The 22890-nt window shown below is 44.5% G+C and overlaps 1 protein-coding gene across 3 annotated transcripts in view; it reads right to left on the bottom strand.

The window, feature by feature from the left end:
- Window positions 1–22890, bottom strand: part of SMYD3 (SET and MYND domain containing 3) — a 689934-nt gene that overhangs the window by 3758 nt on the left and 663286 nt on the right. For all 3 annotated transcript variants that reach the window (XM_032389456.1, XM_032389458.1, XM_032389457.1), the window contains exon 11: window positions 15479–15587. In XM_032389456.1, the coding sequence (XP_032245347.1) occupies window positions 15479–15587 (109 nt within the window). The remainder of the gene's footprint in view (window positions 1–15478; window positions 15588–22890) is intronic.

Below are 22890 nucleotides of genomic sequence, written 5' to 3'. Positions count from 1 at the left end.
CTTGAGCTGGCCCGAGCTCACATCTTACGAGTGTACACTCACTTTAATAAACTTACCTACTTGCACCACTCAACCATTGTTTGGTCTGTCCTTGAACTCTTTCTTGCAATGAGACCAAGAGCTTTTGGCAACACCCTGGGGATGGGCTGGGTGGAGGTCTCAGGGTCTGGGGGCGGTGCTCCCCAGTCTACCCGGCAATATCTTGATCCCAAAGGAGGTGGGCCCCTGCCCACTCATCTTTGTCCCATGATCCTAGTGCGGTGAACCCCACAGTACATAGCGAGAGCAGCACTGTGGTTCCCCAAGCCACACAGTAAGGGACAGTGTGAATTTTTAATGTGATGTTTGGAGAGTGTGCTCACGACTTGAATCCCGCTGGGGTGTGGTTTCCAACGATGATCTTCAGGGGTTGTCGGTGAAGAGGTTCAGTGGGTACTTAGGTTTAAGAAGAGCTACTAAGAATGATTAAGTAATATTAAAGATGAAATACCATGCTGCCACCAGACTTAAAATAACATTTCATTTTTGCATGATGCATTTACTTCTCATCTTTTTGTGCTGTGATTTTGATGTGTATATTTTTGTGTATTCTTTTCATGTCCTAGGACATTAAGCATCAGCATTTTGACAGTCGCTTCCTTCACTCTCCATGTTTAGTTGTCCATCACTAAGTCTTATCAGTTCTGCCTCCATAATATTTCTGAAATCTGGGTGGGCCTGTGACCACTTCAATAATAAGAGAACAATATAAGGAATGCTATTGACTTCCAACGCTATTTTAAAAAAGGCCTTGTTCAAGAGCATGTTTGCTCCTGGAGCTGTGAGTCTCCGTGCTGTGAGAAGCCCAAGCCCACGGAGAGGCCATGTGTGGGGCTCTGGTGGACAGTCCTCCCTGAGTCCATCTTCCAAGTCATCCTGGCCTACACACCAGAGATGTGTGTAAAGAAGCATCCAGGGGCCCCTGGCCAGCCAGCTCAGTCAGAAGAGCATGCGACTGTTGGTCTCAGGATCATGAGTTTGGGGAGCCCCATGTTGGGTGTAGAGATGACTTAAAAATAAAATCTTAAAAAAACAAAACAAAAAAACAGGGCACAGATGACTCCAGCCGCTAGCCAGAAGGAAGCCAGATTCCAGTCTTTTTTTTTTTTTTTTTTTTTTCAGATTCCAGTCTTCCCAGCTGAAACCCCCGACATTGTGGCAAAGAGGCAAGCCATTCCTATTGTGATCTGTTTGAATTCCTGACCCAAAGGATCTGTGGGCATAATAAAGTGGCGGTCATTTTACTCTGCTAAGTTTTGGGATGGCTTGTTACAGAGCAATGATATTTTTGCAGTCAATAAATCAGAAACAAACAGTATCATCCTGCACTGCCCACTAGGGGGCTAGCGGGAAGGGAGGACCGAGCCACGGCACTGAATGTGCAGGTGCCTTCAGGAGATGCGTGAAGACATCACTTGGTGGTCATTAAGCACCCACCCAGAGAAGTTCCTGGCACGCAGGCTCTTGGCCTTGGCTGCACACTATTATCAACCAGGGAGCCTCAAAAGAGACCCCAATGCCCAGACCCCACGTGTGTGATTCATGAAAAGTGCCCTTGGGGCTGAGAATGACTGATACGGTAGCTCTCGACAAACAAGAGCAGCTTTTATTCAATGTTAATTTATAGCCAGCATAACTACCACTTTAATGGTTGTGTACAATTAATTACATCATGTTTACAGACCCTCATTCATTCACTAAGCTACTCTCGGAAATGTAGATCACTTCTGATTTTTTTTTTTTTTTTTTAAAGATTTTATTTATTTATTTGACAGAGAGAGACACAGCGAGAGAGGGAACACAAGCAGGGTGAGTGGGAGAGGGAGAAGCAGGCTTCCCGCGGAGCAGAGAGCCCGATATGGGACTCGATCCCAGGACCCTGGGACCATGACCTGAGCCGAAGGCAGTTGCTTAACAACTGAGCCACCCAGGCGCCCAGATCACTTCTGATTTTTAACAAAAAATGACATGATGTAGCTCTTCCAACTTATGACATTTTTTGCCTTTGTGGAGTATTTGCTTAAACTAAATTCCTAGGGACTCCTGGGTAGGAAGAGCTTTGCGGCCAGAGACTACGGAGCTGGGGAGCAATATGGTCACATCCTCAGAGCCCTTCATTCTGTGGGGAGGAAACCCAGAGCAGTTAAGTGGTCAGACCCAGGACTGTTTTCCTTGCCTGTGTTCCTGGCCTCTTCCCTGCCTCTTTAAAAAGTCCTCTGTAGGCTGGAATGAGGGCAAACAGGCAGGCAGAGGGGTCTGGATGTAGGGAAGAGAAAGGAAGAGGAAGACCTGCCTGCTCAGGCTCTGGTCTCCAGCCTGGAAGACAGCAGCATGCACGGAGTCCAGCTGCGACCCGCAGACAGGCAGGCCCGTCCCCTGGTGACATCCCAGCTGGCAAACCCTGAAGGTTCTCATGAACTTGAGTGGGTCGGCCCTGTGGGTGTACAAGTGTCCACAAGCACATCGTGGTGGGGGGGGGCTGTCCACCACCTTGCCGACGGCAGCCAGGCTCCATGAGATCCCTCCCGACAGAAGATCAAAAACAAATGTGGGAAAAAATGTGTCCTGTTTCATCCCCTCCCCCCACCTCCCTGGGGCACAACTCTGGGTCCTCAATTGGTCTGGACACATGAAGGTCCGAGGCGGAGAGCTGCTTGAAAGCAGGATGGCCGTGAGATTAGAGAGCTGCTTCAAATCCTTCACAGGAAATCCTCCTACTTGAAAGCTCTCTTGGATGTTCTCTTCCCTTCTACTCAGCAGGGGGTCAGATGTCTCTGGGATCCGGCAGAGGAAGATGAATGGGCCAGAAGCACTGCCTAAAAACGTCTTTGCATAAAGGGAAATAACCCTCCATGGGACCCCACTAACAGGGAGTCCAGAAAAAGGTCAGGCCTGACCTGGGAGAGCTCACCTCCATCCCTGTCCCTCATGGAAACCCTCTGCTGGATTGGGGCCTGGCCCTGTTGCTCAGGAGGATGCCCCGACTAGCTTTTTGTGCCCTCCTGGCCATATTTCTCCAGGTTCCTCACCTCAAGGATATTCTGGACATTTGACTCAGAAGCTAAATGACAAAGGTCATCTTCCTAGCACTCCAACAAGGTAAGGTGGATTTGCATGTGTTTAAACCTTCCTTTTGGCCTTTCTTCCAGTTGTAAGTTTCACTTTCTTCCAGCTTTAGAAATCAGGTCTGCTCCTCAAAAGCTGAAGTTAATTGTGGCTGATCCAGAATCTTAGTGCTTGTCCTACAGCAGGATAAGAACCTGAGCCTCTGTAGGAGGCTTCTGGAATTACAGAACCTTCTGGAATTACAGAGCCACAGGCAGAAAGGGGAAGCTGTGTGGCTGTCCCCAGGCCTCACTCCCACACCTCCATGCCTGCTTCCTTACGGAGGGGCCACGAGGACCACAGGGTCCAAAGTCCTCAAGGTACGGCCTGAGAGGTGGGCACAGGGTGAGCGCTGACTCTTCAGGACTCAACCCGGGGCTCCCTCCATGACAGCACTGTGCAGCCTCCTATAGCGGAGGGACCCGAGTCTCCCCTATACCTAGACGTGGCTTCTGAGACACCCAGAGGGATCGCAGGGTCTTCCTAGTCAAGATGCTCTTGATGGTGCTCTGTGTTCTCTTATTTGGTGGTGAACACAGCCTTGGAAGCAAAGGCGAGAGCAAGGGGCGACCCCTGAGCATTATGTATAAGATTTGAGACACTAAGATTAGAAGATTTTATCCATGGGGGTGGCTAGAAGCAGAGAGGACCCAGAGGGTAGAGCTAGGGCAGAGGACCAATTTGAAGAAACTGAAAAAACATCGACATCATTCGTCTAGAAGGTGAAACTAAATATAGATACAATTAACAAGCAGACACGATCATTTTATGAGTGATGGGGGGAGCAGAAGAGAACGGGAGAGAAAGGAAAGAAAGAAGTAGGATTCAGTAATGTGCAAAGCCTGGCTGTGACCGTCTTCTGTATGTGTGCGAAGGATGTGTCTCTCCGGGGGGACAGGAGGTGAGTGGAAACACAGACCTGCTAATGCAGGATATCTGGTCCTTGTCTTGGGCGTCAACCGGGCGGACAGGTGAGCTGGGTAACAGTTCTCAATGAGGCAGGGCGAGAGCACCCCGTGGCTGTGGGCACAGCTCTCCATGGGGCTGCAACCCTTCAGCGCACTGGGAAGAAGAAGAGGGCTTTTCCCTCCAAATAAAGTGACAGTAAATCCCTGACAAACCAGAGCATTTGTTTCCTCTAGCTCTGCGTTTCCCTTCGCTCAGCCCCTCCCACCCGCCACATGCACATTTCAGAAAGGACAATTTTGGTTTCATTTCCTGCAGGAGCATATAAAACAGATTAAGGAAATATAAACTTGGAGCCGGCTCACACTGGGAAAAGCTTATCTCTTCCCATTACATTTGATTTTTTTAATAGTAGCATTTAAAAAGAGCCTCCACATAATCTTCCACAGAGGACTCATTTGAAGCCTCCAGGGGGGCTGCCACACCGGGTATGGACTAAATGTGACATGAGAGATGGTGGCACTGCCTGTCTGCCACGTGACGGGCGTGGTTCATTCCGGAATAAAGACAGGGTCCCAGAACTGACTGCAGTCTTTTTTAAGTAATTTTAAAATTGTGGTCTTAAATACGTGAAATCAAATCATGATTTAACATTGCAAACAATAGCTTGCTTATTAATTTTTAATACAAATATATTAAGCTTATCAGGGATCTCATATACTCTCTACCATGAGCCCGAGGGGATCCAATAAATGGCTTCCCCAAGCATGATTTAAATATGGATATACAATCAGAGGGAAAAGAAATGTATGCCTGATAAGCGCAAGAGGGAAAAATCCAAGTTTTCTTACTCTGCACATCTCAGGTTGAAAGCTGACTGGAGGAGGGGGAGGGGGACATGGTCTGAGGCATCCGAAGCGGGAAATGTAAGAAGCCAGACCTACAACACATCCCGCAGTTCCAGAGCAAGAGCTCTTTCCAATGGGCAGCAGCAAATTCCACAGCCTTTGATGACACGCCTGAGCTCAGCAGCGCCCCTGCTGGCTTTGCTCTGCTCTACGTCTTGAATAACAGCATAGGATCCACAGAAGGACCTGTGTCCCCTGCCTCCCTACCCTGGGAGGCAAAACTTCCTTAGTGAAAACGTGGATCCATTCATTCACTAAATATTGTCTAAGCAGCTCTAACGAGTAAGACTTGGCCTTACCTGGAGAAGAGCTCTTGGGTAGAAGAAGGAGACAGAATTAGAGCAGAGGAGTCTGTGATCAAGGGAGCTGGGAGGTGCTGGGTGTCCAGGGGAGGGAAGGACCAACACAGCCCAAGGGGACCACTGAGGGGTTACAGAGGTGGTGAGCTCAGTGCCTTCCACTGGTAGTAAAAGGGCTGCTTCATATTGTTATATTTAACTAATCAATCAATCCAATGAGTATGTATTGAGCACCTGAGAGACCCTGAAGAAGTCATGTTGCCTCCCTGTGCCTCAGTTTCCTCAATTAAATAATGAAGAGACTGGACTGGATTAATTCTAGGGGTAAACCAAGTCTCAGAGAGAAATCGGTGGTGTGGATTTGGCTTTGTTCCAAATATTGTGTTACTGATTTCTAATTTAATTCTATGTGGTCAGAGAATTTACTCTGGGCGACTGGAATCCTTTTATCCTCACTGAGATTTGTTTATGGCCCAGCATGTGGTCTGGTATATGATCTGTAGGCACTGAAAAGAGCATGTATTCTGCTATTATTGGGTGGAGTGTTCTATAATTTTTTTTTTTTTGAGAACTACCATACTATTTTCCATAGCAGTTGCACAATTTTGCATTCCTACTGGTAATGTACAAGGGTTTCAATGTCTCTACATCCACACGAACACTTGTTTTCTGTTCTGTTTTGATAACAGCCATCTTAAAGGGTGAGAAGTGTGGTTTCTGATTTGCATTTCCCTAATGAATAGTGAGGTTAAACACCTTTTCATGTTATTTGGCCATTTGTCTATCTTCTCTGAAGAAATGTCTCATCAAGTCCTTGCCCACTTTTTAAAGATTTTATGTATGTATGTATGTATTGTGAGCAGGGGGAGGGGCAGAAGGAGAGGGAGAGAGAATCCCAAGCAGACCCTGCACTGAGCATGGAGCCTGATGCAGGGGCTCGATCCCATGACCCTGAGATCACAACCTGAGCCAAAATCAAGAGTCGGATGCTCAACTGACTGAGCCACCTAGGCACCCCTTTGCTTACCTTTTAATTGGGCTGTTTTCTTGTTGTTGAGTTTTAGGAATTCTCTATACATGCTGGATATTAATCCCTTATTAGATATGTGATTTGCAAAAATGTTGTCTTATTCTGTGGGTTGCCTTTTTACTGTTGATTGTGCCCTTTGATACACAAAAGTTTTAAACTCTGAAGCAGTCCAACTTGTTTATTTTGTTGTTGTTGCCTGTGCCTTTGGTGTCATATATAAGAAATTGCTAAATCCAATGTCATGAAATTTTTCCTCTATGTTTTCTTCTAAGAGTTTTATAGTTTCAGCTCTTATATTTATGTATTTGCTCCATCTTAAGTTACTTTTTTAAAAACAGTGTTAGTAAGGGTCCAACTTCATTCTTTTGCATGTGGATATCCAGTTTTCCCAACATCATTTGTTGAAGAGACTGTCCTTTCCCCATTAAGTGGTACCCTGGTCAAAAATCACTTGAACATATATGTGACAGTTGATTTTTGGGCTCTCTGTTCTATCCCATTGGTCTATATGGCCATCTTTTTGCTGGCACCACATTCTTCTGATTACTGTAAGCTTTGTAGTAAATTTTGAAATCAGGAAGTGGTGAAGCCTTACAACTTTTTTCTTCTTTTTTAAGATTGTTTTGTCTATTAGGGTCCCTTGAGGTTTCACATGAATTTTAGGATAGACTTTTCTATTTCTAGAAAAAAAATCATTGGGATTTTGATAAAGGTTGCACTCATTCTGTGGATGGCTTTGCGTAGTACTGACATCTAACAATATTCAGTCTTCCCATCAAAAACATGGAATGTTATTCTATTTACTTATGTCTTCTTTAATTTTTTTCAGCAATGTTTTATCGTTTTCAGGGTATAACTCTTTCACCTCCATGGTTAAGTTAATTCCCAAGTATTTTATTCTGTAGATACTATTGGAAATGTTTCCTTAATTTCCTTTTTGGATTGTTCACTGTCGTATAAGAACACAACTGACTTTTGTATGTTGATTTTATATCCTGATACTTTGTTGAATTTGTTAGTTTTAACAGTTTTTTGGTGGCATATTTAGGGTTTCTCTATATATAAGATCATGTTATCTATAAACAGAGATAATTTTCTTTCTTTCTTTCCAATTTGAATGCTTCTACCGTTATTTCTTCAAGTACTCTTTCCACCCTGACTTCTTTCTTTCCTCCTTCTGGGACGTCAGTGTTGCATCTTTGTTACTGGTCCCACGGATCCCTGAAATTCTGTTCAATTATACCTTTTATTCAGTCGATTCCTCTGTTTTTCAAGGTTGGAGAGCTTCTATTGTTCTATCTTCAAGTTCACTAATTCATTCCTCTGACCTCTCCATTCTGTTGTAAAGCGCCAGTCTATTTTGGTAATTGTATTTATCAGTTTTTAAATTTCCGTTTGCATCTGCTTTATATTTTCTTTTTTTTTTTTTTTAAGATTTTTTATTTATTTGAGAGAGAGTGAGAGTGAGAGGATCACAGAGAGGAAGAAGAAGGAGACTCACCGCTGAGCAGAGAGCCCAATGCAGGGCTCGATCCCAGAACCCTGGGATCATGACCTGAGCTGAAGGCAGATGCTCAACCGACTAAGCCACCCAGGCACCCTGCAACTTCTTTATATTTTCTATCTTGTTGCTGAGACTTTTTATTTTTTCATTTGTTTTGAGGGTGTTCATAATTGCTCATTAAAACATTTTTATAATGGCTGCTTTAAAATCTCTGTCAGCATCTATGGACTGTCTTTTTTTTTTCCCCATTAAGATTGAGATCTTCCTGGTTCTTGGTATGACAAGTGATCTTCAATTGAATTCTGGAAATTCTGGATATTCGGTTGAGATTCTGAATTTTACTTCAACCTTCTGTTTTAGCTGGCTTTCTCTGACATTGCTCCAGTAGGAGAATGAAGAGGTAATAATGGGGAGAAAACACCTTGTTACTGACAGGTGGAGATAAAAGTCCAGAATCCTCACTTGGCTTCTTACTTGTACTGGGCTTACACTTTCCTGTAGGTAAGTTTCTGCTTGTTTCCTTTAATAGGACTTAATCACTATGCTTTCATTTTATTTACCATTCTGTTACTTAACTTCTCCTTTTTTGGTTCAGAAACATACACTTGAAACTAATATTCTCTATTTGGAGGCCCGTAGGAGGCATTCATATGTATCAGAGCCAGGGACATTCAAATAACTCTTTGAAGGCATTATGGATGATTATGGCACAATGTGTCTGTCTGTACTCTGTCCCTGCTCTCTCCATCCCATCTGCCCACATGCTAAGGTGTGATGTTACACATTTAGAAGACAGCTTTTTAACCCAGAGGCTATGGGCACTTACAGAGTCCAAGGAAGGGTTTCAGGCAGTCCCTGAAGTCCCCGCCCCCACCCAGTGTACAAGGTGTTGTGTGTATGTACATTTTTCTCTAGCGAGTCAGTGGTTCTTATCAGATTTCTAAATAAGAACGTGATCAAAGAGGTTAAGAATCACTGTAGCAGATTAAAGAATGGGAACCACAGAATTGCATGCTCTAAATCAGCCATTTTGGGGGCCTTAAATTTAGGGTATAGGCTGGAGTAGACAGAGACCTGTATGGTTATGCTTTGAGCTTTCCCTGGATGAACTAATAGCTCTATGACAATGAGAGGAATGTCTAGGAGCTCCCTGCTCAGGCCCAGCAAAAGCTAGAAAGATCCTCAAAATGCAAAATGCTTCAACAAAATGAAAGGAAAAGGGAAAGGAACGTTACAGTGTAATGTAAACAATTTACATCTAAATAAAAAATGATTACCGAAGGGGAAGAAGTCTGGTGTTTTCCAACCTGCCTTCAGCTAACAAGGCACTAACAAAGCATATAGTCTAGCCCAGGGTGAGGGAGTCAGCCGCGTGCAGAGCTCCCAGGAAAGAAACAGGTTCACTGATGAGACAGCCCCGACCAAGACAGTTGCCCGTGAGCTCCAAGAAGTCAAATTAGCGGCTAACAAAATTCTTCCAAGAAATAAGTGGAAAGGAATGAAAACAGATTAGAGACAGGAGAAAGAAGGAGAGAAACACAGCAAAGGGACCCCAGGACTGGCCTGTGGCAGCAGTCAGAAGCCTTTCAGCTCAGCCCAGTGGAGATGAAAGCCTAAACCAAATCAGGGTTGGGCTAAGTGGATCCCTTTCCTGGCGGAGGCTGGCCTAATGGAATCTGTAACCAATTTCTGTTTCTGAAGCTTTTCTCATTTCTGCTCCAAAATCAGCCTTTGAAACCCTTTTCAAGTTCTTTCATCCTATTATTTCCAGAGTCCCTAAGAAAGAATATCTAAGAAAACGTCAGTTTCAAAGGCAAAGAACAGATCTTCCCTTTCCCCTCTCCGGGTTACCTGAGCCCTAAGAAAACTGAGGAAGACAGGCTTTCTGCAGAATGAACTGGCCTGCTCCTAAGCTCCCAGGTCCTATGAGCTTGCAAAGCAATGGACATGTCCTGCCTGTCCCTCTGTGTGACATCATAATTTGTAACAAGACAGATATATCTTTGGTCTTCATCCTAGTTTCTGACCCGGAGCTTCTAAAACCCTTGGAAGTTCCCTAGTGCAGCAAGCAATAAAAAGGTCTCTTGTTATGTTAATAAGGTGACTTTCTCAGAAAGCACTTAAGGCTGGGGGCTGGTTGCCAGGAAAACCAACCACGTGATTGACCTCTGAGGAGCAAAGGGAGTTAGAGGCCAAATCAATCCTACCTACGTAATGAAGCCTCTATAAAAACCTTAAAGGATGGGGTTTAAAGAGCTTCCGGGTTGGTGAAGATGTGGAGATTTGGGAAGAGTGGTGAGCTCTGAGAGAGGATGGAAGGTTTGTGCCCCTATGCCTCTCTTCTCTCTGGCTGTTCCTGATTTATAGCTTTTACAATAATAAATAATAATAATAATAAGCCCCTCACCTGTGGCATCTGATGCTATTTCTGGGCAGACAGTGTCAGAACTGAACTGAATTATAGGACACCTAGCTGGTGTCCCAGAATTGCTTGTTGGTGTGGGAAAACCCTCACCAAACACTGGAATTGGTGTGATCGGGGCCTCACTCTGCTAGTAAATGGTCAGCAAAGGTCTAGACAGGATCTGGTCCACTAGCCAGAGACATATTACATATACGTATTAGCTAAAAGGACAGGATCAGGGTGGGGCTTTTAAAGATCTCAATTCATTAAAAATTCTATTCATTCAAGTACATATTTAGTAGAACTTGCTATGTTTGGGGCATGTGTCTCTGTTAGGTGGTGCCGGGAGATACAAAAGGTACATAAGCTCAGGGCCCCTTGTGGAATTCCCATTCAACTCGGGGAAACAGAACATGCCCGTGTGCTGGGGAACCGTTACAGAACTGTTCGAAGTGGAAATGCCATATCACCCCAAACTACAGACCCAAGTGTTGAAGGGACTGGACAGTGGGAGAATGATCAGAACGACGATTCATGTATCAAGAAAATCCTTTATAGTCTCAAAATACTTGGGCCTTGGCAAAACCCTCTCACACGCTACCTCATTTACTTCTCCAAACCACTCTACGGTGTAGGGATTATCCTCATTTTAAAAACAAGAAAATTCTATTCAGAGGGATTCAGAGTCTTGCTTCAAGTCATGGGACTCTCACGTGAACCTCCTCACTCTAAACCTGAGGCCTCTCCCCACCAGGCAGCACGGCCGGGCACATAGCTGCATTTCGGTTGATAATCAAAACCTGGCAAGAGACTCAGCGACTTGCAGAGCCAAACAGGAAGCGTGGGGTCAGGCCATGCTTTAACCCCAGGCCTGGGGGCAGCCTTGCCGATGTTGCTCCGTTTGCAGCTGTCAGGGTCCTTGCTGGACCTTCCTTCCATACCAGGAGGAGATGATGCTAAAACAGTTAACAAAGGAAGCTTCTGGAGGCGAGGTAACATCGCAAGAATGTGAGGAAGGCAGTATGGAACCAGGCCCGAGGGATGCATAAGAGCAGAGGGCCGTGAGGCGGGCTGGTGATGGCCTCGGCGTCCACCCAGCCCACGCGATCCCGTAAATCCACCTCTAGATGTCTGTCCAAGTTCCTGCCTTTGCAGCTGATGCTTCCTCCAAGAGTTCTGAGCACAGAGGTGATAATAAAGCCTCACACGAGGAATGAAGCGACCCAAATCCCCCCTGAGTTGGCATCAGGGGCTCAGCAGATCTAAAGGGATTTCTGCAACAGAGTCTTACTAGCGAGTCTCACTGGGCTAGTTTAGAGGAGAAGCACAGAGCCTGGGATTCCAGCCTGGATTTAATGACTTGTTCACATGTCTGCCTCCCCCACTGAATTGGAAGGACAACACCGAGCCTTATTCAGATTAATAGAAGAATTTAATCAACATATTAAATTGAACAAACTAGACCTGGCTCTACCTCAGTATGACTTTAGACAGACTCCTGAATGTCTCCATGCCTTAGCTCCTTCAGTTTTCAAACGGGAATGAAACTATCTGCCCCACTGACCTCATCTGTCATGGGGACCAGATAAGTAATGAGCAGTAATTTTTAAAAAGATTTATTTATTTATTTTAGAGAGAGAGGGGAGAAGGGCAGAGGGAGAGGGAGAAAAAATCTTAAGCCGACTCCACCCTAAGCCTGATGCAGGTGTCGATCTCACGACCCTGAGACCACTACCTGAGCCGAAACCAAGAGTCGGGACATCTAATGGACTGAGCCACCCAGGCGCCCCTACATGTGAGCAGTATTAATGCTTTCTAGTCCCACAGAAATATAAAGGATTAATTTGAGCACTTATAAAACAACTTGCAGGTGACCCTGGGTTGGATATATCATATACGTGGGAAATTTCCCCCACGTTATTTTTCTGTCAAAACTTTCACAGTAGACCCTCTTAGGGAGTATTTTCTGCCTCACTGATTCGACCAGCTGACAGGGAGTAGCAGGCCAGTGAAGGGAAGTTTTCTCTGGGACAGCGAGAGCCTGCTAGGTGTTCCTCCGTCAGTCTGGGTGGGGCTGTCAGACAAGGTAAAAAGCACAGGAAGAGCCGTGCGCCTTCAGGAATCCCAGTGTTCTTCCTGTTGACCATGGGCTTATTTCAACAAAAGACTGGGAAAGGGAACATAGCTATCATTTAAAAAAAAAAAAAAAAAGGAAAAAAAAAAAAAGGCAAAAAAAATTTCATTTTTAAGGAACTTATAGGCATTTGCGATTTTTCTCCTCTACATGTGGGTAGCTGCCCCTGTCATGGGACCAGACAGTCCCTGGGCCTTCCCTGAGCAACCTGAGGGAGGGCTGGGATCTCTCCGCTGTAGCCCTTCTGCACACAAGGGCCCTGTGGCCCAGAGGGTCCTGTTCAAGTATCAGGTGCTCCGTGGGAAACCACACACAACAGGTCTCCCTGAGACCCGCCAACACCTGGACCAGGTGAGCACATCAGCTCTCCATCTGGAAGCCATGGTTGGGTGAGAGGGAGCTCTGCTGGGGTGGAAAGGCCGGGGCAGCAGAGAGCCCAGGGGCATGGAGGCTCACTGATAGGGTGAAAATAAACATCGCTCTTTCTTGTATTCCAACACAGACCCAGTTTTCCCATTTAGTTTCTCGTCACTTACTGTTACCATCGTATGGACCTCTCTCCCTCCCTCCCTCCTTCCTCCAACAAGGAACACCTCCTCCGCTCCAGGTCCTTGTACAGCACTGAACCGGTTACCAAGATAACTGCAAAGACCTCAGTCTCCTCGGTGACAGGTAATCCTACTATGGGATACCTTGTCTTATTGCTTTATTGTGCTTCCCAGATACCATGCTTTTTTTTTAATTGAAGGCTTGTGGCAACCCCGTGTCAAGCAAGTCTACAGGCATCATTTTTCCAACAGCATTTGCGCAGTGTCTCTCTTGGTGTCACATTTTGGTGATTCTCATGACAGTTCGACTTTTTCATCATTATTATATTTGTTATGGTGATCTGTGATCTTTGATGTTACCATACCAATTGTTTTGGAGCACCATGAACCATGCCCATATAAGACACATGTAATAAATATATTATTATATATAATAATAAATAAATACTGTGTGTGTTGACTGCTCCACCAACTGGCCATTCACCACCACCCCCTCCTTGGGCCTCCCTGTTCCCTGAGACATGATATTGAAATTAGGCCAATTAATACCCCTCCAATAGCCTCTATGTGTTCAGGTGAAAGGAAGAGTCGCCTGTCTCACTTTAAATCAAAAGCTATAAATGATTAAGCTGAGTGAGGAAGGCATGTTGAAGCTGAGAGGTTGAAAAAGCTAGGCCTCTTGAACCAAACAGTGAGCGAAAGCTCTTGAAGGAGGTTACAAATGTTATTCTAGTGAACACACAAATGATTAGAAAGTGAAACAGCCTTACTGCTCATATGGAGAACGTTTCGGTGGTCTGGATAGAAGATCAAACAGCCATGACATTCCCTTAAGCCAAAGCCTAACCTAACTTATGGAGTTATCCATAAGATCCAGCCAAGATAATTAATGAAGATGGCTACACTGAACATCAGGTTTTCAATACAGACAAAATAACGTTATAGCGGAAGAAGATGCCATCTAGAACTTTCATAGCTAGAGAACAGAAGTCAATGTCTGGCTTGAAACCTTTAAAGGACAGGCTGACTCTCAGGCACTAATGCAGCTGGTAACTTTAAGTTCTGACCTACTACTTAGAAAAAAAAGATTCCTTTCAAAACATTACTGCCTACTGATAATGGACCTGGGCACCCAAGAACTCTGATGGAGATGGACAACGAGATTAATCTTGTTTCCATGACCGCTAACACAACATCCATTCTAAGCCCATGGATCACAAAGTAATTTCCACTTTCAAGTCTTATTATTGAAGAAATACATTTCATTGGGTGATAGCTGCCACAGAGCACGATTCCTCTGATGGATCTGGGTAAACTAAACCAAAAACCTTCTGGAAAGGATTCACCTTTCTATTTCATCTACTCTAGATGCCATTAGGAACATTTGTGATTCATGGGAAGAGGTCAAAATATCAACTTTCACAGGGGTTTGGAAGAAGTTGGGTGACTTTGAGGGGTTCAAGACTTCAGGGGAGCAAGTTGCTGCAGATGGGCAGGAAAGAGCAGGAGAACTAGAATCAGGAGTGGAGCCTGAAGACAGGACTGACGGGCTGCAATCTCATGATGAAACCTGAACAGATGCACAAAGAAAGTCGTTTCCTGAGATGGAATGTACTCCTGGTGAAGATGCCATGAAGATGGCTGAAATGACAATGAAGGACTTAGAATATTCCAGAAACTGAGTTGATAAATCTGCAGCAGGGTTTGAGAGGACTGACTCTAATTCTGAAAGTTCTTCCATGGCTCCAATGCTATCAAATAGCATCACATGCTACAGAGAAATCCTCCATGAAAGGAAGAGTCCATTGATGAGGCAAACTCATTGCTGTCTTATTTAAGAAACTGCCACGGCCACCCCACCCTTCAGCACCCACCACCCTGACCAGTCAGCAGCCACCACCATGGAGGGAAGACCCTCCAGCAGCAAAAAGATTATGACTCGCTGAAAGCTCAGACGACAGTTAGCATTTTTTAGCAATAAAGTATTTTTAAATTAAGAAAAGTATATATTTTTCTTTCGACATAATGCTGTATACACTTCATAGACGATAGTATCATGTAAACGTAACTTCTATATACACTGGGAAGCCAAAACATTCACTGGACTCTCTTGATCACGATACCGGCTTTATGGCAGTGGTTTGGAACCAAGCCCGCAGGACCTCTGAGCTGGGCCTGTACTATGTGATGAACGCTCTGCTGGCAGTGTCGGCATGCTGGGAGGAGAAGCCGACCTGCTCACCTGGAGTAGGGCACAGGTGTAATGGTGTCCTGAAGGCCAGTTTGCACCCGTTAGCAAGAGCTCACTATTCTAGTGTCATGAATTTTAGGAGCTGGTTGATTTTATATGGGTAGTTTGAGATCAGCCACAGTGCGCACATTTAGACCACAGAAATCGGCAAACATCACAAATCAGGTTTTCTCAGAGTTGGTCATTAAACATTTATGGGCATGCGCGTGCGCGCCAACGTGTGTGTGCACGCGTGTGTGCATGCAGACAAGTGTGCATGTGCAGAGTCGCTAAAAATCACAAGGAAACGGCCTAGCGACAGGCAGACCTGGTACTCCCTGCAGAAGGACACGCGGTCTCGGCACACTCACCAGTCTGAGGTTCTTCATCGCCTGGGGGAACATGCCTTGGTGCAACTGTAGTTTGCCCACTTTCATTACCTGCACCCCTCTGACAGGATGGCTTCCGGGGAAAAAAATCCTGGAAGAAACCAAAGGGCAAACAGGGTCAGCAGGTCTCACCTTTGCGGTCGGCGTTCCATCAGGAGACCATGAAAGGGGTGGGCAGACCCCATTGACCCCTATCGAGAGGAAGCTAGCTGGGCGGTCAGGATGGGGCGGCATCCTGTGTTAGGAAAGAAATGACAGGACTGGAAAGTCTAATCAACGCGAGAGAAAGGAGACAAGGTTGGACCTCTGCGTTTCTCTCTGGGGGTGGGTTGGAGAGACCAGTTGATGAGCTTATACTCCAGCCTCGCCTGTGAGGCTCCAGCACCTAGAACAGCCTTCGAACAGAAGATGGCCGCTCAATACATATTGAGTCGATGAATGAAGTGTTCGCGACTCCCCACAGAGATACTACCATGCCCTCCTTTTAACTGCCAAGCCCTTGGAGTTCATCATGGCCCATCTTTTGTACAGGACCTGTGTATTTACTTATCATCTCACTGGATTACGGAGCTTTTATTCCGGCCCCCCATCTGTGTTTGCCATGATGTCCTGCGTGCAGGAGAAGCTCAAGACAAGCTTGACCTCTTTCCCACGTAACAGAATAGAAGAGGGTGTTGTAAGGAGAGCAAAGAATGAAAATGAAGGGCTAAGCTCCAAACCTGATATAACTTCCATGTGATTCAACAAGAATTTATTATATCAGAGTCAATAAAATGTGTACAGTTTGGCTGCTTCTATTCCCCGCAACATCTATCCTTAGAGTCTACCGAACTCCTCCTGTATGTACAGGATTGTTCCTGGGGCTCGGGGCTGTTTAGCTATAAGCTTTCCCCTCAAGGCCCAATAATCCCACCAGACACAAGACAAACATTCGTACCACAGTTACAAAATATGACAGGAGAGGGCATGATTTTGTGTCCAAATGAGGCCTACCTTAGTACATGGTAATGCTCAGTTCAAGGGGATTGAATTACATTGAGAGAATAATGCAAGAGTTATGAAAGAGAGAGAGGTGACTGGTGGTTGGTTGGACCAGGAAGGTTTCCTGGAGGAAGGAAACAGGATATAAACTGGCTCTCAAGGGTTTGGGCAAGCCTGGCTGGATGGGGAAAAGGGAAGCGCATTTACACTGCTAGCATGAGCAAGGGCACACTCCAAATGCTGCTTGTCCAGAGCCCACAGGTTCTGCCCGAAGAGTCATGACTCACATAGGGCTCGCCATGTGCCAAGCTCTGCTCTGACCACTTCTCACTTGTGAACTCATGGAACCACATTTAAGTTCTACTGTGTAACAGAGGAGGCACATCTACCAGGAGACACATATTCTCTGGTAAGTGGACACACGTCTCCTCACCATTTCTTCTCCCTGAACCTCAACTCTTCCCCACATGAAATGTGATACATAGAAACTCCTTTCATTCATGCTCTTCAAAAAGTGGAAAGCAGTCCTTGAGAGGGAGGTATTTCAATCGATAGAAGGTCGGCCATGCTTCTTTGAAAGAACTGCGAAGGGAGGGGGAGAGGAGAAACAAAGGCGACACCTGGGTCTTGGATTTTTCTTCATCGCTTGAGTAGGCCAGGAGATCAATCACTTCACCCCTCACCCCCGACAAAATGAACATCATTATCTACTTGTGTGGAAGAGATTTTAAGATCTGCAGACAAAAGGCTTAAGTACAGGACACCATTATCAGGAGGTAATTGCCCTGGACACTTTCCCTGAAAAGCACACCTGGATTTGGGATTTGATTTTATTGCTATGAATGTGGAATAATTAAATTTAAAGGCAAAAAGGAATTTTATACTAAAAATCATACCACTAAATGGATGTCTGTCATGCCAGTTAACAGAAGGAAAGAAAAATCCTCGGTTCCATGCCGGGAGAGAAAGTGGCACATAATTATGCCCTGACAGGTACCTGCTCTTGTTGCTTAAAGATACTAAACAAAAACAAAGTGAAGTTCAGTCAGGAGAGGATAAGCGGAATGTGTCTGCGAGGGGGACTTGCACATAAATATTTACGGAGCAGTGTCGTGGCTCCGGCGAGCGCTGACCGTATGCCTGGATTGTTTTTGGAAGCCTCCCAGCTGCCATCTGGAATAACAATCACGATTACTTGCTGGAGTTGCACCAAGAGCAACACCGGTGAAGCTCACTCCTGCTGGGAGAAGGTCCCCAGCAAGGGCACGTGGGTGACCGTGATGAGGACAGAGGAGGGCCTGCCGGCTGTCTTCAATCATGGCACTGCCAAAAATGAAGGCCAGCGAAGAGTCTGACCCAGGAACGGCCTCAGGGGGGACTAGGAGTGTGGGGACCAAGGCAGGAGTCTGAGTGGGAAGGGGAGGGAGTAGGGGAGCCTATGAGATGCTGTGTTCTGTGCCCAGGGTGGTAAGGAATGAGAAGTCCCAGGAGAGTCCCTGCCCTGGCTGAGACACAGTCTAGTTGCAGAAGTGAGGCAGATAAAATCATGACACGGAGAGGAGTGTGAGGGCTGCCATGGCACAGATGTGGGGCTCCAGAAACAGTAGAGCCCTCGGTGACCAGGGGAGGGTTCCTGGAGCCACATGACTTGAACTGGTCCAGACCGGAAGAGGCCATGGGCTCCTGGGACAGTTGTTGGGGCATTATAAATTCCCTTTCTGTAGGTACAATGCTAGCGATCATGCGCTCCCAAATGCTGGGCCTAGGAGGGAAAAACTGCCTTTGGTGTTTCTGTGGTGAGTAAGTGCCTAGGAAGGAATGTGTTTAAACAAGCAGAGCAAAGCAGCGGCACACATACTAGCTTTAACTCAGACCCATAAGCACCAAGATTTTGCTGCCCTACTTTGCGAGGAGGCTGCAAATCCAGAAAGTGGAATGCCTCAAGCTCAAAGGCTATTGAAGTCCTGGTGGCAGGACGTGCACTGCTGGTCCTGCTGAGGTTTCTCCACATGATGTAATTACCAATTATACCGCTTCACTACAGGTAGCAGTCTGGCACTGAAAGCAGGAAAAAAACATTGATTGTTCGGGATGATTTTTTTTAGAACTGATGTAAAAGACATGACTGAATTTAAAAGAAGAGCTTAACTTGCCTCTATAAACTGTATTTCACAGTAACCAAAGAGATCAAAGAATGATGGAGAATTTTATAATGGATGGATTACGTTGTTACCATCAGAACCCACCGATCAATGTTAGCATCCTTACAGTGTAAAAATCAGACATCGTGTGCTCTCTGATGTCATACAACAGGAATTACTCTGCACTACCTATAAAGCATCCTTGCCAAAAACAAAACTGAATTTAATCAAGCCCATGCAGTTAAATTCCATTTCATAGGAAAAACAAGTGATAGAGGCTCAAATAAAAGCAACCAGCTAAACCAAGATATGGGAAATTCTACAGGACTTTGATGCAGAATTTCAACAGGTCAATGGCATGAAAAGAAAAAGATGGCAGGGGAGGAGAGCACTCTAGATTAAAAGAGACTCAAAAGATACAACAACCAAATGCCACATACAGACCTTGTGTATTTGACCTCAAACAAAACAATCATTAAAAGACATTTCTGGGAATTCTAGGAAATCTGAACATGAAACAGCATTGTTGGCATATAAGGAAATGTCCGCATTTTTCCAAGATGCAAGCTAATGAATGGATAAAATGACGTAATGTCTGAGATTTGATTTAAATTTCCTCAGCAGAATTTCTCTTCCAGCAATGGTGGATTAGTTCGTTTCAGACCAAAACTCCTTGTTAAAAACAAGAAAAGTTAGACAAAATTTACAAAATAATTGTTTGAAGGTATCACAGACCCACTGAGGCCGAGGGATCTGGAAGAGTCAAAACTGCGGAAAGAACAGAAGCTCAAGAAGGTGATCCTTACATCTGTTGCCACTTTTCCCTTTGCTGACTTGAACGCAGAGGCAGACAGGCTCAGGAGCTGAGCAGAGGTTTTGGCAGTCTCACAGAAATGGACACACAGAAACGAGCTCAGGGTGCAACAAGGATGGAAAGGAGCCCTGGTAAACATCCTTGGCTTTCATTTGTGACCCCCAAAGGGTAAGGTAAGGGTAGTAGTAAGCCAGAAAGAGACCAGCCCTCACAAAGACTCAATCTGTTCAAAACCTGAATGGATTAAGGTGATCTGTTCCTACAAACTACCAGAAGCAAAAGTAAATTCTCTTTGAAGTAAAATGTCATCCTGAACCTATAATTATTCCTGTTCAATGTCCAACTGCAGGACATTCAGTAAAATTATAACCAGGCATACAAAAAACAAAGGACTGTCTGAAAGCCAAGAGAAAAAAAACACAGACAATGAAACAGACCTATAGGTACTCAACAAGTTGGGTCTTTAAACCAACAGGTCTTTAAATGTAAAAAGTATGTTTGAGAACTTAAATAATAGAAAAGAACTTTAGCAAAAAATTAGAAATAAAAAATAACCAATGAAATTTCTGGAACTGAAAAATAGAAAACTGGAGTCAAGAACTTAATAGCTTAACATCAGATGCATCACAGCCAAAGAAAGAATTAGTAAACTGGAAGGCAGGTCAAAACATGGAGAGGAAATGAAATGGCAAATAAAGGAGCCGGGTCTCATATATGTTAACTAGAATTTCAAATTAGGTTAGAAAGGGAATGGGGCTGAAGCAATATATGAAGCCATAATGACTGAGAATTTCCAAAAGTAATAAAAGACAGCAAGTAACAGATTTAGAAATGTTAAGAACCGCAAAATAGAATAAAACAATTCAACAAAAAGGGGGGAGGGATAAAGTAAGTGTTGTAAAATTCTGATAATTATTGAATCTGGATGAGGGATATAAGAAAGTTCATCATATTACTCTATTTTTGTATATGTTTGAAATTTTTCATAATAAAAAACAGGACACTGGGTTTTACTTTTTCACTTTTGGGAATTATGGATTCTGGCAGATAAATGCCTCAAGTTTAAAAAATTCTGGATTTTTAATGAGTTCTAAGCCTCATATAGAAATGACATGGAAACTCACGGGGGACTGGGCCAAGGAAGCGTGAAAAGGCAGATGGAGTCATGTGATGTTCCTCAGACTTGGCTTAAGTTAAACCAGCTGCTGTATGAAAGTTATTTATGCCTTTGTGGTAGGGTAGCTTCATTTGTAATATGTAACACTTTTGTTGCTGTTAGTTTAAAAAAGAAAAAAAGATCCTAACATTGGGAAATGAAACCAAAGAAAGAAAAGATCATACCGTCCTAGAAATTGCCTTAGAACAAGAACCATCTCTTACCATGAGCTTAATTAATTACACAGTTAGTCCAGAGAAGTGCTCTTCCCCAACAGGGGCAATGAATCCTTATTTCTCCATCACTCCTACTGCCTGCCTTGCTGGTGACAGGAAGATCAGAGCTATGAATTCTCACTTGTTTCCAAAAAAAGATGATCCTGGGTTCTGGCCTCAATTGAACCCTCACCTCCTGTTTTATCTGTGATATGTGTTGCTGGCCCCACATCACTGACAGGTGCATCTGCCACACACCCCCACCACCTACCCCTTGAGTATGAGAAAATAAAATTCATGTGCCTCTTATAATTCTACCATATATTATGACAGCATTTTATAACATTACAGTGAGATTTTTGTCTCACTGCAATTAGATTTTTCTTGGGTTTATTTTATCCCACAAAATGAGTAAGGAGAATCATCTCCTTACACAAAGATTATATATATATTTTTAAAGATTATTTATTTATTTATCTGACAGAGAGAGACACAGCAAGAGAGAGAACACAAGCAGGGAGAGTGGGAGAGGGAGAAGCAACTCCGTGGGAAGCCTGCTTCCCGAGCAGGGAGCCCGATGCAGGGCTCGATCCCAGGACCCTGGGATCATGACCTGAGCCGAAGGCAGATGCTTAACGACTGAGCCACCCAGGCACCCCCACAAAGATTATATTTCTAACGCCTTTTAATTTCCACTACATAGAGGTCCTCCACCCAAAAGGCAGGACTTTCTTACTCTTAGAAGTTTAACAATTTATAGTTGTTGGTACATTACCTATTGTTATAAAGAAACTCTAAATCAGAGAAGAACAAAAGAGCTTTTTGTTTATTTTAAATGTTTATGTAATTCGGGTTCAGAAGCAGAGGTTTTACAGTAGATAAATTCGAATGAAGGAGTTAGGACATTCAGGCTCAAGACCTGCGTCTTCCAAGTAGTTAGTTGATGGACCACTTCACATCACAATTAACCTGATGCTAAGACAAGGAGTGGGAGAACATTTAGAAATGTTCGCAACTACATATAAACACAAGCTAGTATCATTAAGTATCCAGGGCTAGTGAACGTATGGTAATCAGATGTAATGCACTGTTACATCCACACTGAAATAAACAATGGGGAAAAACTGCCTGATTTTATTGCAAAGTTAAAAAAAAGTGGCCCCATAGCATAAAAATAGTTATTTCCAACAGCCAAAGGGCTCACTTGGATCACCTCTATGTTTCCCTGTTGTTGTTTTTTTAAATGCAAGCTGAATGGGTAGCAATGCAGAGAGAAGCCTGGCGGGATAGTGGTAGTTGAGATGATACTGGATGAGGGGCATGGAGCTGCCTTGTTAAGGAAATGCTTCTGTTGCAGATGGGGTTGAATTTTGAACCTGAAAGTCTGTGTTTTCATCTTCTTTTTGAAAAGTGAACTGCAGGGGTGCCTGGATGGCTCAGTCGTTAAGCTTCTGCCTTCGGCTCAGGTTATGATCCCACGGTCCAGGGATCGAGCCCCACATCTTGCTCCCTGCTCAGCAGGAAGCCTGCTTCTCCCTCTCCCACTCCCCACTTGTGTTCCTTCTCTCACTGTGTCTCTGTCAAATAAATAAAATCTTAAAAAAAAAAAAAAAAGTGAACCGTGAAGACATTGCCTGTATCATATTTGTAACTTGCAAATTATGTTTAACTATTTTCATGTAATGCTGGATTCATGCACAATTTTCTCACCCACTCGCCAGACCCTGGGCCCCCGGCAGTTTGGCTAGCAGCAGGGAGACCACGTGGTGCTGCCCACGGAGCTGGTACTGCCTGTAGCACAGTGGTAAGGACTGGTCAGAATCCTCCAGGCAGGCAGGGGGGTACTCCACTGTATGCAAATAGTTTCCTTTAGTGCTCATAATGGGGAGAGTGCTTTCCTGTGTCTGGCTTTTGCCCATTTCATGTCTTGCAGTCCTCTTTTTTAGGGTGTAAAATATTTAACAATATTTAGAAGTATTTCAAAAAGGCTGGCCAGCATGACTGAAATATAAAAAGATATTTTAAAATGTAATAAAATGCTGGCAAGATAGTAAAGAATTGTCAGGCCAAAATCTAAGTGAAGAGGG

The sequence above is a fragment of the Phoca vitulina genome, unplaced genomic scaffold (assembly GCF_004348235.1).
Source record: "Phoca vitulina isolate PV1807 unplaced genomic scaffold, GSC_HSeal_1.0 scaffold54, whole genome shotgun sequence".
Lineage (NCBI taxonomy): Eukaryota > Metazoa > Chordata > Mammalia > Carnivora > Phocidae > Phoca > Phoca vitulina.
This window is presented reverse-complemented; position numbering and strand designations above follow the sequence as displayed.